The sequence below is a fragment of the Camellia sinensis genome, chromosome 10 (assembly GCF_055761805.1).
Source record: "Camellia sinensis isolate YWXY chromosome 10, ASM5576180v1, whole genome shotgun sequence".
NCBI classification, from domain to species: domain Eukaryota; kingdom Viridiplantae; phylum Streptophyta; class Magnoliopsida; order Ericales; family Theaceae; genus Camellia; species Camellia sinensis.
In genome coordinates this window covers 6,494,027-6,513,044 of record NC_138970.1, presented here as the reverse complement: position 1 = coordinate 6,513,044, position 19,018 = coordinate 6,494,027, and the positions used below count along the sequence as shown (strand labels likewise).

Here is a 19,018-nt window from a genome sequence, read left to right as displayed (position 1 = left end):
AATTAAGTAGATATACGAGTAACCCAGGAGTAAAACACTGGAAAGCAATTATAAGGGTTCTAAGATATCATCGATTTACTCGTAACATTGGGCTGAATTTTACTAGATATCCAGCAGTACTTGAAGGTTATTGTGATGCAAATTAGATATCGGATACTAGAGACTCAAAGTCTACCAGTGGGTATTTCTTTACTCTTGGTGGGGCGGCTGTATCTTGGAAATCTTCCAAACAAACTTGTATTTCTAGGTCTATTATGGAATCAGAATTCATAGCTTTAAACAAAGCTGGGGAAGAAGCAGAGTGGCTTCGCCACTTCCTTGAAGATATTCCAATATGGCCAAAACCGGTGCCTGCTATATGCATACATTGCGATAGTCAATCAGCTATAGGTAAAGCACAGAGTCATATGTATAACGATAAGTCACGACACATTCGTCGTCGACATAACACCGTAAGACAACTACTCTCTAATAAAATTATTTCCATAGAATATGTTAAGTCTAAAGACAACATAGCGGATCCACTAACCAAAGGGTTAGCAAAAGAGTTGGTTGAGAATTCATCGAGGGGAATAGGACTAAAGCCTATTAAATAAGAGTTACCATAACGACAACCCAACCTAGTTAACTGGAGATCCCAAGATCTAAGTTCAAAAGGACAATCGAGTTGTGAATAACTCAGAAGGATTACTGGGGAGTCTAAACTCCTACCCATTCCTTTGATGAAATAGTGATGTCTGCAGCGTTTTAGGTTAAGTAAAACTTTTAATGATTCTTATATCTAGGTAAACCTAGTGGAGTATGGCAGGATACTCTTCATAAGAATCACCTATGTGAGTGTGAACTGGGCCAATTCTATGAGATTTATGGAGGGCTACAATTCTCTAGAGCACTCATGAAAGACCAGGTTGTTCAGGGCCAAAATAAACACAATAGTGAGAACTAAACTGTATCTGGGAATATACTGTGTGAGTTCTATTATCTTGGTTTACACAAATGGCTGAACAGTTCATGACATCATGTTTACTGGTTAGCTAGTAAATCCGATAGTGTCTCACAAGGGAAGGTTCAAAGCCAAAAGCTACCTATCCTTTGCAGAATATTTTCAATTTCTGTACTCTCTGTAATAGATCATGTTGTTGCATTTTCTCTTTGTCAAATTCCATTCATGTGGGGGATTGTTGGAAAAATGGTTTAATATAGGCATATTTTTTAGCCTAAATTTGAGTGGGCCCCAAACGTCTTTTGGGGTGGGTTCGAGAGGTGACGTGTTCCTTGCCCCATGGCAACTCACACAGTGAAGACGAAACATCAAAACCATTTATGAGTGAATGGGAAATTGACGTCGTTTTCAGGTTTAACATTAATTTTTTTTAGATAAAATTCATTTGAATTTTTTCAATAAAAATTATTGTGGGAATTTAATTTAATTTTAAATTCAAATTTTGGGTTCCTAAGTGGTTTCCTAAAATTTGTAATTGTGGGAATTTAATTTAATTCTAAATTCAAATTTTAGGTTCCTAAGAAGTTTTCTAAAATTTGTACCTTTTCATTTATTTATTTAACTATTTCTATAGTTTAATATATATATATATATATTTGAAATAGTTTAAATAATGAATTACCTACAATTCTTCGACTTGGTCCTCCGTGGACAACTTTTCAAATTTGTTTGAATTTAAGGGTCCTTGTACCAACGGTCAGAATAGTTTGAAATTAACTATTGCACCTGCTTTTTCATAGTGCATCTGTTCATTCAAATTTTCCATACCTGTTCGGGTCTTTTGTTTTGCCTATATATACAATCAATTAGCAGCAGTCCGGGCTATCCGAAAAAAATTGAGTTTGAAATTTTGTCCTTTGTCCATTTCTTTTTAGTGCATTATTCTTCATATATAATTTTAGGAATAAATATTCAGAGATTTAGAACACATGTTTGGTTCGCCGAACAATTTGTTTTGGAGTGCTACTACAAATTGGTTAAGATTATTGTATCCTGGGAGATAGATGCCACTCAACCGTAAGCACCGTAGCGGGGCGAATCTGTCTTAAGGACAGAGTGTCACACGCTCGACTTGGTCTTTTGATTTTAATTTGGTTCGATAAATAAATTCGGTATGTTATTTATTTATTTTGTTTGAATTAGTTTCAATTTATTTTATTTACACAGAAGATTATTTCAACACTAAATGCATATTATAAATAATATTAAGATTAAAATACAGTTATAAAAATATATTTAACAGACTATACTCTACATTCCAAACAAATCAAATATAAAAAAAAATTAATGAAACCCAAGGATTTCAAATCTCAAAAACAGGTTCTAAATGCTTCTTTGGAGTCCTTTGTTGTTCCTAAAATGCAGAAAAATTTGTAGAGCATTATTGCAATAAGAACAACAAAAGAGTAATTTCAATTTCAAGTGTAAACATAACAAATTGATTAGACCAACTCCCCAAAGCTATTTGAAATGAAAAATGTTACATAAATCATTCTAAAGCACACAACATAGAATAACCAAAGTATTGGGGAGCACTTTTGTTGAAAATAAAAAGAAAAAATATGAAAAAAATTTAGCTCCTCTAGTGAATTAAATGTGAAATAGAATGGTTATTACACAAAGTCATAAAGCAACTCGCAAAAAAATTAATAATACTACAAAAAAAAAAAAATCGCAATTATGGTTGCCAAGCCTACCCACCATATGTGAATTAACAAACTACTTAAACAATACCTAATTATCCTCTCGGATCACGACACATATTTATTAACTCCACACCTGGGGCAAACAAAAAAAATTGAATAGGAGAAAACAAAAAGTGAAAAAATACCAAATAGAAATATACCAAACAGAGAAAACTATATAATCATTATGTTCTGGAGAGGTTGTTTTCGAATTGGGTAAGAGAGAGAGAGTAGTAGAATCTCAGATAAGCTCATTATTTATTTATTTATTTATTTTTTAGAGAAACAAAAAAAAAGAGTAGTTTTTGGATATAGAAATGGTAGAGATTAAGAAATTGGCTACAGAAAATATAACGCACACACATCTATTCTATCATTGAACAAAATTGTTTTCATCTCCAAATGCAAGATGACTACTTTTTGCAGAGTATTGTTGTGTGATTACCAATTTTTATACCAAATTTATATATCATTTTGATATGTAATAACAGAATTAGTACATCAGAACACACCTTTCATGCATTAAAGTACGCATATGCATGACATATAAGACGCCTCCTTAGATGATAAAGGACAATTGGTTTAGAAGGTTGAAACTGAGATGGCTAACAAAAAATAAAAATAAATAAATAAAATAAAATCCCAATAAACAAATCCAACTTCTAAGAGACTGGGGGATTATAATGGAACCTACTACAACTGCATAGGGATAACTTGAAAATGGGGCCTAACAGCAAGAGGAACAATACATTATTTAACTGTATAGTATAGAGATAAATTGACATTTTTTTCACTATCATATTCCATATCAATTTAGGTATTTTCTTTTGTCTAACATTAACAATACATTATTTAAAAGAAATACAAATAAAACAAAAATGATTGCCCATAACAAGATAAGAGGATAAAATTATGGAAAAAAATCATCTTAACCACTCTAATACTGTTTTTAAATTCAACACTTTAGTTTTGATCCTTTGTCTAAAATATCTATACATAACATAACATGTGCAATTGAAATTGTTTTGTTGGGAGACAGATGGTGAGAGTAGAAAGCAAATTACACGTAACAAATCAAGAACTTTTAGAAGAGACCTTTCAGAACTGATGTTTATGCAAATTGTGAGACACTCATATAACTCAACAAATCAAGAATATAATAAAAAGAAAATTACACATGCAAACTATATTCACAATGGTAGCCAAATCATGTTTTCTGTGATTAGTGAAATATGCAACTCACTGAACTGTGCATATCTTTTTATGTCTGCCAGGGGGTGGGGATGAAGAAGTGAAAAATGCTTCAATATAATGTTAAACCAGACGATTAAATACCTATTTACCCCAATCTATCATAGAAGCTGTGGGAGTTACACTTATGGATTCAAAAAATAAGATAGAATCAATAATCAAACAATTAGTAACAGTCAAGGATTCCTCAGAATTAAGTGAAATTAAGGTTTTAATTCACTCACGATTAGGGTTCTTCACTTTGAATCTTGGAATCTCCTTCACCCAATAGAGAGAGAGTTCGAAAGTAGCGCCAAAGTATCGAACAGACAAAAAGACATTTCAGAAATCGAAACAGAAGGAGAATGTGAGAGATAAAAATCGAGGACATCTTACCTTGCAAGCCGAGCGATGAGGGGGGGTTATAAGGAGAGAAGCGAGCAGTGTCAGTATGAAGAGGAAAAAAGAAGAACAGAGAGGTGGGGAGAAGATATGGGTGTGAGGGAGAGAGAGACGTGGATAGATGGAAGGCCGAGGGAGAGATGTTTGAGCGGAAATCACATTGATCTGTACCGTTAATATACTTTTAGGACTAATCTCAGCCATTAAATCAAAATGTATCTCTAATACATTTTTTATAGGGTTAATTACACTAATAGTCCCTATAGTTTGGGACTTGTGTCACTTTGGTCCATGACTTTTCAATTGTGACACATTGGACCCTGAATTTTGAATCTTGTTCCAAATAAAGACAATTGAAAATATCATTAGATTTTTCAATGGTAAAATTGTCAATTTAATAAAATATAAACTAATTTGAAAAAAATAATGTCAAAAAAATATTTTTAATTTTTTAAAAATTATTTTTATCCACCAATAATAAAATTATGTAAAATTAATAAAAATTACATGATTAATTTTTTAAAATTAATTTTACATAATCATCATCTAAACACATAATAAAAATTAATTTAGTAAAAAAAATAAATAAATGTCTAAAAGATTTATCAATTTTGCATAATTTTATTTTAAGTAGGTAGAAATAATTTTAAAAATTCAAAAATATTTGTTTGACATTTATTTTTGTCAAATTAGTTTATATTTTATTAAATTAACAATTTTACCCTTGAAAAATCTAATGATATCTTCAATTGTCCTTATTTAAAACAAGATTCAAAATTCAGGATCAAATGTGTCACAATTGAAAAGTCAGGGATCAAAGTAATACAAGTCCCAAACTATAGAGACTATTTGTGTAATTTGCCCTTGTATATATTTTTAAAAACCCTCTTCCCTTATTATATAGATATGTATAAATTTTAATAATTGAGTGTTCGAGTCAGTTTATACACCCACTCTACTTATGATACTTTATTTAAAGCTAAAGTAAATGTCCTATATGAACTGACTTCAAAGAATTTATTACAGTTTGTGTCTACTAATCTAACCCCTTAAGGTTTATAATAGTATCTTTTTTAGAAGATGATGTCATTTTTGCAATCATATTTAAACAATCAAAATTGATCAAACTTAAATCATCTCGACCCAAATATTACTCTAGAAGTCAGGGTTAGAGACTCTTGAACCAAACTCATGGTCTTGATTAGTCATTTTTGCTCAATTAAAATTGAAAAAACTTAAATGGTTTCGAATCAAACATTATCTTAGAAGTCATGGTTAGAGGCTGATCAAACCCAAACTCACGAGTTGTGACTTGATTTTATATACTCTTAGGTTTCATTTGGGAACATATTATTCTTAGGTCTCATTTGTGATGATTTTTTGATTTTTTACGAAAAGATGTATAAAAAATAAAGAGAAAATATTTTTTTTGACTCTTTAGTATAAATTATTAACTTTTTTGTTTTTTTGATATTTTTTAATTTTTTGACTAAAATTATCACTTGCCAAATGAGGCCTTAGGGGTGTTTTAAGAAGATGGTTAAAAGATGTTTTTTAGTTTTTTTTTTTACTTTTTTGTGAGAGAGGAAAGCGGGATAAAAACTGAAAAGTAACTTTTAACTCACTTTCCGAAATAGCCCATATTTTCCTCGTGTTAGTCATGGTTGAAATGTATTTATATTTTAACGCTAATTTCCTATTTTTTCAAAAAGAAAATAAAAATTTAAACCCTACCTCATTAAATTAAAAAAATAATTAAATTAGGTAAGCTTTAAATCTTATCATTTTTTTCTTTTTTCTTTTTTCTTTTTTTATTTTTATTTTTATTTTTATTTTTATGGGACCCCATAAATCATTATACCTTCGCCAAAAAATATAAAAATAAAAATAAGTATCAAAAACAGAATAAACAAATAGTCTGAGCTGGCAAAAGTGGGGTCCAACTAACTCAAATCTACCGTGTCAAAAAAACACTATTCTTTATCCGCACATAGTTTTGTTCGGATCGCAATGTTCGTTCTCCACATCTCTCTCTCTCATCGATTTCCCACGATCCTTACACCGAGTATTCTCTAATATCTCTCGTGTGTCCTCTAGATTAGAGGCTAATCAAACCCAAACTCATGAGTTGTGACTTGATTTTACGTACTTTTAAACCTCGTTTGAGAATAAATTATTTTAATAATTTTTTAATTTTTTAATTAAAATATAAGATAAAAAAATTAATATGTTTGTAATAATTTTTTAATTTTTTATAAAAAAATATGTGAAAAATAGAGAGAAAATAAAAATTTTGACTTTTTTTTTTTTATATAAGTTGTTAGTTTTTTAATTTTTTTGATAATTTTTTAATTTTTTAACTAAAATCCAACACTTGCTAAGCGAGACTTTATTCTTTCAACAATGATTCATCCCACTAAAAACATCACCACTAATAGCACTAATGCATTAAAAAAGTAAAAAAAAAAAAAAAAAAACACAACTCCAAGACCAAAACATCACATCATTAATGGCGGGACCCACTGCCACCTAATTAGTGGAAGCACTAATTAGTGCTCCCAAGCATTTTTCTTATTCTTTTTCACGTCTTAGTCATGGTTGAAATGTATTTATATTTTAAAATTAATTTCCTATTTTTTCAAAAAAAAAAAAATTTAAACCCTACCTCATTAAATTATATCTTATCTTTATTTTTTATGAGACCCCATAAATAATTATACCTTCGCCAAAAAATATAAAAATAAAAGGGTGAATTACACTAATAATCTCTATAGTTTAAAACTTGTGTCATTTTAATCCTTGACTTTTCAATTGTGTCACATTTGACTTTAAATTTTAAATCTTGTTCCAAATAAAGACAATTAAAGATATTATTAGATTTTTTAAGGGCATAATCGTCAATTTGATAAAATATAAACTAATTTGACAAAAATAAATGTTAAACAAATATTTTTGAATTTTTAAAAATTATTTCTATCCACTAAAAATAAAATTTTGTAAAATTAATAAATCTTTTTGACATTTATTTATTTTTTTACCAAATTAATTTTTATTATGTATTTGGATGATGATCATGTAAAATTAATTTTTAAAAATTAATCATGTAATTTTTAATAATTTTTGTCAGTTTTACATAATTTTATCATTGGTGGATAAAAATAATTTTAAAAAATTAAAAATATTTTTTTAATATTTATTTTTATCAAATTAGTTTATATTTTATTAAATTGACAATTTTGTTCTTAAAATTAATAATAATATTTTTAATTATTCTTATTTAAAATAAAATTTAAAATTTAAAATTAAATGTATCATAATTAAAAAGTCAAAAATCAAAATGAAACGTATCCTAAACTATAAACACTGTTAAGGTAATTTGCCCAAAATAAAAATAAGTAACAAAAGCACAATAAACATATAGGCTGAGCTGGCAAAAGTGGGTCCAACTAATTCAAATCCACCGTGTCAAAAAACACTCTTCTTTCTGAGTCCATATCCACTGCTTGCACTCTCTCCTTGCATTCCTACATGTAATGGTATAAATGCACCTTAAAATAATCTAACGGCTTAGATATGATTATTTTAAAAAATAATTTTCTTTTTAATTTTAAAATAATCAAATCTAAACTGTTGAATCATCTTAAAATACATCTCCGTCCTTACAAGGAGACAAGGAAAGAGTGCAAGGAGAAGGAGAGGATCCTAATTCCTTCTTTATCCGCACATAGTTTTGTTCGGGATCGCAATGTTCGTTCTCCACATCTCTCTCCCTCATCGATTTCCCTCGATCCTCACACCGAGTCTTCTCTAATATCTCTCTTGTTTGTCCTCTAGATTATCTCTCAATGCTAATGTCTGTCTACGGAGTAATCGATCCTTGCGGTCAATCTTTATTTATTTGTTTCTAATCCATCTTTCAGTGCGGAATCCATCAGATCTAATCTTTTTTTTTTTTTTTCATCTTTTGATATGTTCTATCTGATTTGACTTCTGGGTCGTCAAAACTAGAGTTTTTGAGCTTATATTCATCTATTCCTCTCTGGGTTTGTTTCAAATCGCTAGAAACTAATTGAAAATCGAATCTTTTTGTGATGCTTGATTGATTCAATAACTGGGTTTTGTCTCAAATATGGTTACTGTCAATCTAGGGTTGCTTCATTATGTATTGGACCATGTATATGGTGCTTTTGTTCATAGAACAAAGATAAGCCCACCATTTTTTTCGAGAGGATGGGGTGGAACAAAACTTGATCTTTTAGAGAAATTGATCAAACAGCTATTCCCTGAGGTTGAAGGACAGAACTGGCCTCCTGTTTTGGTTCAACCCATTTGGAGAACAGTTTGGGAAACCAAGACTGCTTGTTTGAGGGAAGGGGTTTTCAGGACACCTTGTGATGAGCAGCTTTTAAGTGCATTGCCTCCTGAAAGTCACAATGCAAGGGTTGCTTTTCTTTCCCCTAAATGCGTGCCGCCGCAAAAGATGGCCTGTGTGGTTCATCTTGCAGGTAAAATTTGTAGCTTGTTGTTAGAATAAATGTATAAAAATAAATAGAGAATTGTATTATTGAATAATGTATGCTTGTTGTGTATCTGCATTTACAAGAGAATTAGGTCTCTCTATTTATAGAGAGGAGAAAGATACAATGGAGTACGAAGGCATAAGGTAAGATATTGCAATAATATAAAAGTGTAATCTAAAGCTTTGCTGGTAGTGGGTGTTGGCCTCCTTTACACCTTTGCTGGTTCCTAATGCACATGTACATTACAGCTCCTAATGCACATGTACAGCTATGAAAGTATAAGGTATATTATATGTTAACAGCCCCCCTCAAACTCAAGGAGGATAGGTACTAGCCAACTTGAGTTTGGAGAGAGTAACAAAACAGAAAGATAAGCTGACAAATAAAATTAAAAATGGGATAGGAGACACTGTATGGTCGTGTCGGACCGTTGTAGCAGACAGTTTACGGGGTCATGTCGGACCGTGGTAGCAGACACTATGTGGTCGTGTCAGACCGATGTAGCAGACAGTTTATGGGGTCATGTCGGACCGGTGTAGCAGGACAGTTTACAGGGTCATGTCGGACCGTTGTAGAAGCTGACCGGAATCAAATGTCGGGACAGTTTACGGGGTCATGTCAGACCGTTGTAGAAAATTGTGGTGGTGCACCAAGGGGGTGACTTAGGGAGTGCGCCATGGGCGACTTATACATGATACTGTGTATAACCCCCCCTCAAACTCAAATAGGTGTGAAGAGAAAAACCTATTTGAGGTTGAAAAGGGATTGATAAAGCTGACCGGTGTAGAAGACACTGTATGAGTGTGTAGATAGGCTGCCCAAAAAATATACATGTAGATATATATCGAGCCCTCAAAAGTCGTGCCCTCAAAAGGCGTGCCCACTTTATCAAAAGATGTGCCATGAAAAGGCGTGCCAGTTTGTCGGGCGTAAAGAGGCGCGCGATGCGCGTGGCTGCCTCGACTATATAACCAAGACTGAACCTGAGCTGAGGCAGAGGCTGAGACAAAAAACCTGTGAATTTCTCTGAAAAACTCTTCGTTGTGCTGAGAGAGAGAGGCTGTAACACCGTTGTGCTGAGAGAGAGAGTCTGTAACACTCTGTTGCGAGAGAAAATGGCTTCTTCGTCCCGTCCTCTGCTTACTCTCTTTCCCGACCTCAACGAGTCCACAAGAGAGATAACTGGTGCGGTGTCCCGTGAACCTCAACCAAACACCACTGGGTTTGCTCCGTTGAACTTTCCGATGCAGTCGGTGGAGCAAAAAATGGCAGTGCAAACGGATGTGGAGGCGAATCAGTATACTTTGAAGGCATGTGTGGAGTCCATGACGGCGGTCACAAACTTGTCGCACCGGCTGCAGAGTAGGACAAATGAGGTGCAGCAATTAAACTCCCAGCTGGCTCTGCTCCAACGCATGTATAAGGATGCGCGAGCAGAGATAAGCGTGCTAAGGGCAGAAAACAAGGAGCTGAAGCGGAAGGCCACCGTGATGTTCCGATTTGGAGGGCCGCCATATGCTGCAGTTGAGGAGCAGGGAGTAGTGATCGTGCCCAGTGGAGTGGGAAACACGGAGGCAACACCGGCAAGGACTGCCCAGGACGGAGGCAAAAAGAAGAGACCTGCAGTAGAGTAGAGGAGAAAAATTCTGCCTGTGGATGAGGTTGTTTTTGTTTTTTGTTTTTTTTTTGTTTTTGTGTTTGTTTTTTTTTTTTTTTTTTTTTTTTTTTGTTTTGGTGTGTGTAAAAGTGTGATCGGGGTTGTGCCCTGACATGAATAAAATGAGTTTGTGGAATGAGGAATGTTGTTTGTTTTTTGTTTTTTTTTTTTTTTTTTTTTTTTTTTGTATAAGAAAAAATAAAATTTGGGCGGTGGATGGGTGTGAAAAAAAAAAAAAAAAAAAAAAGTGAGTGAGAGTCTGTGTGGATGGAGAATAAAGAAAAGAAAAGAAAAAAAAAATAAAAAAAAAATAAAGAAATAAAAGAAGAAAAGTAAAAAGGGATGTTAAAAAAAAAAAAAAAAAAAACGATGTCATGTGAGTGCTTTGTGCACTTGTCTGTCGGTGGATGGATGTGATTAAAAAAAAAAGAAAAGAAAGGAAGATTGGTATCTGTGTTGGTGAGTGTAAAAATATATATATATATATATATAGAAAAAGAAAATAAAAAGAAAGGCGAGTGGTGGAAACAATTATGGTGGAGGGACAAAAAGCGGCTCAGTGGGAGTGAGGAAATAGAATATATGGATAAACTTTTACAGGTTGTATCAGAGAGAGAGAAGAAGTTGGGTGTGTGTGGTTATTCTTTAAAACCATGCTGTGTGTCCCACTTTTTTTTTTTTTTTTTTTTTTTTCTGGTTGCTATTCTAACCGAGAGTCAGAGAGAGAGATTTGTGTCGGGCATGGAGAGAGATGTGCACCGTGTGTGTGTGTTGAAGCAGCTTGTGTGTCTTCCTCTCCCTAACCGAGACTGCCGAGAGAGAGAGAGAGCTCTGTTAGAGAGAGAGAGCAAAGTTGCCATGCATGTGTGGTGTGTGTTCCATGCGAGAGAAAGAGAAAGCCCCATGTGTTTTTGTGTGTGTGTGCGCTGTGCCGTGTGTTTGGGTGTGAATGGTGTGTTGGGTGGTGTGGGTGTTTGCTGTGAGAGAGAGAAGTTCTGCATGTGTGCATGGTCACGGTTTGGAGATGGTGGTGATGGTGGCTCGGTTGTGGAGTTGCAGCGGTAACGGCTCGGCAGTGGTGTAGTTGGTAGTGCCGCTGGTGGTGGCTCGGTATTGGCCAGATCACGGCGTCGGTGGCTGTCGTGTGGGCCGACGGAGTGCTCGACGACGTGGGTAAGATCATGTTGTAACAAAGCTGCAGCAAGAAATAGTGATGGTTCACGGCAGTGAAGGTATGTGTAAAGGTCCGGCGGGCGGCCAAGGCGGCCAAGGCGAGACTGCCGCCCGCCGGTGAAGCAGAATGACTAGGTTGTTAACCTAGCTCTGATACCATGTTAGAATAAATGTATAAAAATAAATAGAGAATTGTATTATTGAATAATGTATGCTTGTTGTGTATCTGCATTTACAAGAGAATTAGGTCTCTCTATTTATAGAGAGGAGAAAGATACAATGGAGTACGAAGGCATAAGGTAAGATATTGCAATAATATAAAAGTGTAATCTAAAGCTTTGCTGGTAGTGGGTGTTGGCCTCCTTTACACCTTTGCTGGTTCCTAATGCACATGTACATTACAGCTCCTAATGCACATGTACAGCTATGAAAGTATAAGGTATATTATATGTTAACACTTGTGATCGGATCTTGAAAATTATGGAGGATTGCAGTTAAATTGATAGACATTCAAATTTGATGATGCCCTATCTATTTCTGCATCTTTAATTGAGAATTTAAAGAGTCGTTTGTTTGCTTGTATATAATTTTTTTTTTTTTTGTGCTTCAGAGAAGCCTAGTCTTGACTGGTTAATTTTTACATACATAAGCTTCTATGTTGTTCCTTCAGCCAAGTTTTCAGATTTGTTAGATTGTTGTTAAGTTTGTAGAAATTTGATGTTTGAGGACTAATTTATGTGTGGATTTAGATAGGAAAATTGAAGGAGGTATTTATTTATGCTTGTTTTGCTTAGTGCTGGAGAATTTTTAGGGATAATTCTAGACGAAGGAGTTGATGAGGGGATGGAGATCTCTAAGTCCCTTGGTTATTTAGTACCCAGAGCTCACACCACGTAATTGCCAAGCTAACCGGGAGATATTCACTGAATGAGATGATTATAATGGCCTTCTCTTCATGGATAGAGTGGTATATATTTAACTCATCAACCTTATAAGAGGAAGGAAACATTAAGAAGCTCAGAGATATTTCTGTGCATGTGTATTAGTGTATATTTGGGTGGGTGGGAGAAGGGGGGAGGCGTTACTTCTAAAATTATTGGGTTCAGATTAAATATATTTCTTGACAAGGAGATTGTTTAGTAGGTATGTAATCCTTCTGGTTGATTGAAACTTTTGCTCTGAGTGTATGAATTATGTAATTCTACCCTATGGTGAAGGATTTAGTAATTCATGATCAATGCATGAATTTAGTGTTGTGAGTACATTATCAATATTTGCTAAATTCTCATACCATTGCATATAATTCCATACATCCAAAACGACAATTATGCTTTCATCTGTTTCTCTTTAGCAGTAATATTTGTTGCTTTCTAGAGATTTTTGTTTGTTTGTTTGTTTGTTTAATGATATGTTAAAAAGAGCAGTTTTTCATTTCTAAATTATTCTGGATGATTCCTATGTTCACCACTCTAGCTATGAGTTACATTACATACTTAATCTATACCTAATGGGGGAATTACACCCCAGTGAGAGGCAGAAAAAAAAAAAAAAAAATACAAATTCATTAAAAAGTTGATAAATTTAATTATTAATATTTATGAAGTTTTCCACTGATTGTAATTACTTTTTGAAATATACACTGATGTGATATTTCCCCAATCTTAATTCATCTGTTTCTGGGAGATCCTACTTTAAAATATTCAGAGAAATCTGTTTTTAATGATGGAAAGTTAAACTCAGATAGTTTGTTAAAAATTATATGCCTTCTGTTGCAGGCACTGGGGACCATACTTTTGAGCGGAGATTGCGTCTTGGAGGCCCTTTATTGAAGGAAAATATAGCAACCATGGTGCTTGAGAGGTGAGAACTGATCCTGCGAAGTTATCTTCTGCTTGAAAGTGGAAGCAGAATTTATGTTGATTACTTCACAAATCTTAGTGGTTTTTTTACTCGAAGTAATTTTTGTTGCAGTCCTTTTTATGGACAAAGGCGTCCAATGCTTCAGCGTGGTTCAAAACTCTTGTGCGTGAGTGACTTGCTGTTACTAGGAAGAGTCACCATCGAAGAGGCCCGCAGTCTTTTATATTGGCTAGACACTGAGGCAGGGTTTGGCAAGATGGGTGTTTGTGGACTTAGCATGGGTAAAACTTAAATCTTATCCTTGGTTGTGGATTAATGTATTATTAGATAATAGGTCCTCTTCAAAATCCAAGAATTTTATTTCTTTTTATTGTACTTTGTTCAGTCAAACTGGAATTGATTCGTTAACCATTTTTTTAGCTTGACCATACATGAATCAAGAATGAAAAGAGGAAAATGAAAATAAAAGGAAGCAATAGCTTCATTGTTATGCATTCCTATTATAATGGCTTGAAGTTCTAGAAAAAACTGAGGCCCTTTTGAAAACAAGGACCTTAAACAATGTGTTTGTGTGGTTGCTACTGTCCTGGAAACTGCAAAGTGGGTGTGAGGGCACATTTTCTGTTTCTTTTCTTTTTTAATCTCATGCTTCTATGGTATTTAGGGGGAGTACATGCTGCTATGGTTGGATCTTTGCACCCTACACCTATTGCTACACTACCATTTCTTTCTCCACACTCTGCTGTTGTGGCATTCTGTGAAGGGATATTAAAGTATGCCACTGCATGGGAGGCATTGAGAGAAGATCTCGCCGTGCAGAAGGCTGCAATGACTCTCGAAGAAGTGAGAGAGCGAATGCGAAATGTTTTATCTCTCACAGATGTCACTCGATTTCCAATACCCAAAAATCCCAATGCTGTTATATTTGTTGCTGCCACTGTAAGTGCTGGATCTCACTGTTTTCTACTGATTTTTACTTAAGAAGACTAAGATGTTGGATGATTATCTACATTCCCATTATATTTAAAACCACACAGATTATAGGGATCCTTGATTTCTGTTGGGTCCATGTTCTTCCTTGGCATTCCAGGATGACGGGTACATCCCAAAGCACTCAGTGTTGGAGCTTCAAAAAGCTTGGCCTGGCTCAGAAGTGAGATGGGTTACTGGGGGCCACGTCTCATCCTTCCTTCTTCACAATGGAGAGTTTCGCAAAGCAATTGTTGATGGACTCAACAGATTACAGTGGAAGGAATCTTCTTTGTGATGGTGGCACAACTTTAAATTATTGGTTATTTTTTATCATCTGATATCCCCATTAAACCTGTAAGTGAACTATGCCCCATGTCTGAAACGCCTCGTGAAGGTTAGGAACAAAAGGGGTTCTTGTACCTTTATGTAACTTCATATTCTTGTGTTTCCTGAAACAAACTTTCCTGATTTTTTGGAAAGGATGTAAACTTATCCGCATAACCAATAAATTGCTGATGTTTTTAACGGCATCTATGTCTACTGTTGTGTTCTTTTATTTATCAATCTATTTATTTATTTTTTGTGAATATACATTTTTGGAGAGATTAGAATTTTGTTCAGGTCGTGTTATGTATATTGAGAAACTTTTCTAAGTGTTTTTCCTCTCATTCTGTCCCTCCTGTAAAGTTTTGGATTTCCTCTCATGCTGTCCCAAAGCCGTCAACTGAGTTAAAATTTTTGATGGAATATCACAATTTGCGCACACAAAGAAAAAAGAAAAAAGAAAAAAAAAAAAGTGCATGTGATTTGCTTAATTTGGTTGTATCGGAAGGCAGTAGTTTGTTACAATTGGTTGTATTTCATGTTTTATTGAATATTTTCAGAATAATTATTTCTGTTTTGTTGCATGTTATTTGCCTAGTAGATAGATTGGTGCTAGTGAAGGGAAGGGGCAATTTATTTCTGACGTACCCAAAAAAAGAAGGGAAGGGGCGACTGTCGTGGTTCCGTCGATGCAAGCGAGAGCGACAGTGAAAGAGAGGCAAGACCGAGACCGACGGTGAGTTGGGCTTGCTGTTGTAGTTCCATAGTGATAGGACTCAAGGGTAGTGTTGTCTCAGAAAATATCTCTTCTACCTTCAACGTGTAAATATTTTGGCAGATTTCATATGTTAAATGTTATTATTTCTTGTCCATTAATTTTTCCAATTTAATTTTATAACAAAGTAAAATGGTAATTATATATGAATGCTGCTATTAGCATCCATCAGTTATTTTGGAAAAAATTCTATTTCTACACACTTAATTATCTCAATCAACATCATTTTTCAGTCCACACATTTTATAATTTAATTATTAATTTGTTTTTTCAATCCACACATACAATTATATCCTTTTTTTGATCGGATACATTTATATCCTTCACTCGTACTATTGTACAAACATCCCTTCAACCCTCTTCCCATTGTCTCTCCTTCCAAATATTGGCTATTCAGTTCAAACCTATCCTTTAATCCAAACTTGTTCAATTTCTCACCCGATTTCGATCGTTCTTCCTAGGGGTGGGCGCGGGTCGGTTGCGGCCACGGAACTTTTAATCTGCCATCCGTCCGTCAGATTGGCGGATTGAAAAAAATCAATCCGCATCCGTCCGCCAATCCGGCGGATGCGGATTGAGCGGATTGGCAGTTTGGCGGATGGATGCGAATCGGTTTGGTAGTTTGAAATTTTTTAAATTTTCAACATAGTTCAACTTGTGCACTTCCTCAAAAACAAAAAAAAAATTACAGTCAATGACTTAAAAAAGTATTACAATTACTGCATGCCACATTCAAAGAAAAAAAGTTTTAAATTTTAGATTATCACAATCACTGCATGCCTCATCCACATATTACAATCACAGCATGTCTCATTCACATAAAGTATTACAATCTGTGATTCTTAAAATATAAAAACAATTCAAACCACCAAAACATGAACAGAGCAATAGTAGAGATTGTATGTCTCTGTATTGTTACATTTATAAATGTTTTTGAAAACTAAAACCAACCAGCATATATCATATTTTCTATTTATTACTTTTAGAGTTAGATTTAAAAACCAAAAAATATAGATAAATAATACGTTTATTTTTTTTCAATTCAAAAAATATATTCAAGTTGAAAACTTTTTTTCAACAGAATATTTGAACTCCTTTTCAATTGAAAACACAAACAAAATATTTAAACAAATTGAAAACACAAAGTCTTATAAATTACTAAGGGTGCTCGCGGTTTGGCGGTTCGGTTGCTGTCAAAGGAACCTCAAATCCGCCATCCGTCCGCCAAATTGGCGGCTTGGAGAAAATCAATCCGCAACCGTCCGCTTGTCATCACGCATCCGTCTAAAATGCGACAGATCGATTCGGTTCGATCGATATTGACAGATCGATATATCCACTGCTCAACCCTAGTTCTTCCTCACAATTCCAATCAGAAATGGTGCTCTCTCTCCTCTTTTGTCCACTTGATTGATTAGGCCTTGGACTTAAATCCATCAGTCATAGTGCAATAGAGTTGTCATTTCACTTTTCTTGCATTAGCCCCGTGCTCTCTGACGATGAGCATCTAGTGGTTCCTTCCCCCAGATGATTCTTTTGTGTCTAATAAAAAAAATTTAAAAAAAAATGCTCAACCGAGTTCTTCAATTTTCTTAATTAATTTTACTTCTTCAACCCAATTTTTCAATCATAAATCAAAGAGTATTTTATGTTGATAAGAAGATAAACCAAAAATAATCAATCATAAACCAAAGAGCAGAGCACGTTCACGGGTTTTTTGAGGACCGTACTTCACTGGTTAACAATTCTCAACCCAGTTCTTCAATCTTTTTAGTTAATTTCAGTTGAATCCCCCCCCCCCAAAAAAAATGAAGTCTCTCCCAACAATGTGACAACAATGAAAAAATTAAGGTTTACTTTTTTTTTAACTCCATGTGTACATTGAGATTTTTTTTATTCTTAAAAGATGTGTACATAGAATTTTTTCATATAGTATTATGGGTATTGCTAGATGTCTTTTATGGTCATTTTTTCATAAATTAATATTTCATTAAGTGTGTGTCCTGAGTTAACTAGGTGTGTGGAAATAAAATTTCTCTTATTTTGGACTTTTCATTTTTTAGTTTTTTTTTATTACAATAATAACCTCAAATGAAATTACTAAAAATGACATTAATAATTTTGGGACTCCCTATCTCACAATTAAGCTCACACACTCACTACATCATGAGTTAGGATTTATGAAAGCACCAATCTCCATCATCACCCATCCATTTTTTTCAAATCTCACCTTTAAAACCTACTCACCCTCAAAAACTTAAAAATCCTTTGGAGGTAATATTCTGGCGATAACGGTGATAACCACTTGATTACTTATCCTTCTCTAGCAATGACAATAAGTGAGAGTTTTTCCGGCAACCACAACTTTATAAGACGAGAGGAGTACAACAATAAAATATCAGAGGAGGTTCATAATTTTGATGTTCTTAGCTCACAGGAGGTTGGCGGTAAGTTTTTTGAAAAAAATGATAAAAATAATAAAATAAATATTCGTCATTTTTTCGAGATTGAACTCCTGAACATATGACCGAAATTCGGGAATATATGTCCGAACATTGTTCATTTGTTTGGGAACAAGTAATCGAACATATATGTAACAACCCTCGTACTGTTTACTGATTTATGACCGATTGATTACCGTTAATCACCGATTACTGTTAAACGAAACTGATAATGACTGATAACTAACTGATAATCGAACTGAATGAAATACTGAACCGACTGACTGAAATTGAAACTGAATTGACTGAGTATATGTTAGTTAATTGCATTCTATCTGTTTGATTATCTGTTCACGCTTATATGTTTAAACTGCTAATTGAAGGCCTTATCGGCGGCCGAACTAGAGACCGATTGATGTTCCGTGACCCTCATAATTAATATGATTTTATGGTATAATTATCGGAAAACTGATTAGGTGTGATTAAATTAGATTAAAATAAGCCAATTGAAGAGTTGGACTTAATTACCGTTTTGCCATTGAGTAGGCCACTATCTCACACACATACTTGAGCCAAGAACAACATTTCCTCAGCCATTTTCCTTCTCATTGCCGACCAAGAGGGAAGAGAGGAGAGAGAGTGAGAGGAATTGAATTCTACCTTGGGTTTTGCTTGGAGAATTGAAGGAATTGAAGTATAGATTGCATATTTGAGCTCCTAGTCTTCTAATTCAAGCTCTAGGTAAGGATCTTATCTTCTTATTGATGCTATTGAACTAGTTCTTGCATGGTTCATGCTTCATTGTAGAACTAAGTCATGATTTGGGTCATTAATGGTGAATTGAAGCTCATTTCTTGCATGCATTGTTGAATTAATGAGTTTTGAGTTGAATTCTTGGTAAATGGTTACATGCATGTCCATGTTGTAAGAGTAGACCATGTTTTCATCTTGTTTTGAAAAGAATGAGCTCATTTGA

General features: G+C 34.1%; 1 protein-coding gene across 2 annotated transcripts; it reads left to right on the top strand.

The window, feature by feature from the left end:
- Positions 1–7,889: 7,889 nt before the first annotated feature.
- Positions 7,890–15,032, top strand: LOC114307700 (alpha/beta hydrolase family protein). Of its 2 annotated transcripts, none has more exons than XM_082890792.1 (5): positions 7,890–8,825; positions 13,446–13,530; positions 13,642–13,811; positions 14,195–14,469; positions 14,621–15,032. In XM_082890792.1, the coding sequence occupies exons 1-5, from the start codon at positions 8,450–8,452 to the stop codon at positions 14,795–14,797; spliced, it is 1,083 nt and encodes a 360-aa protein (XP_082746918.1). In that variant the 5' UTR covers positions 7,890–8,449; the 3' UTR covers positions 14,798–15,032. The 2 variants fall into 2 exon arrangements, with proteins under 2 accessions (XP_082746918.1, XP_028108902.2); XM_028253101.2 differs by having other exon boundaries at positions 7,992–8,825; positions 14,568–15,032.
- The last annotated feature ends 3,986 nt before the right edge of the window (positions 15,033–19,018 follow it).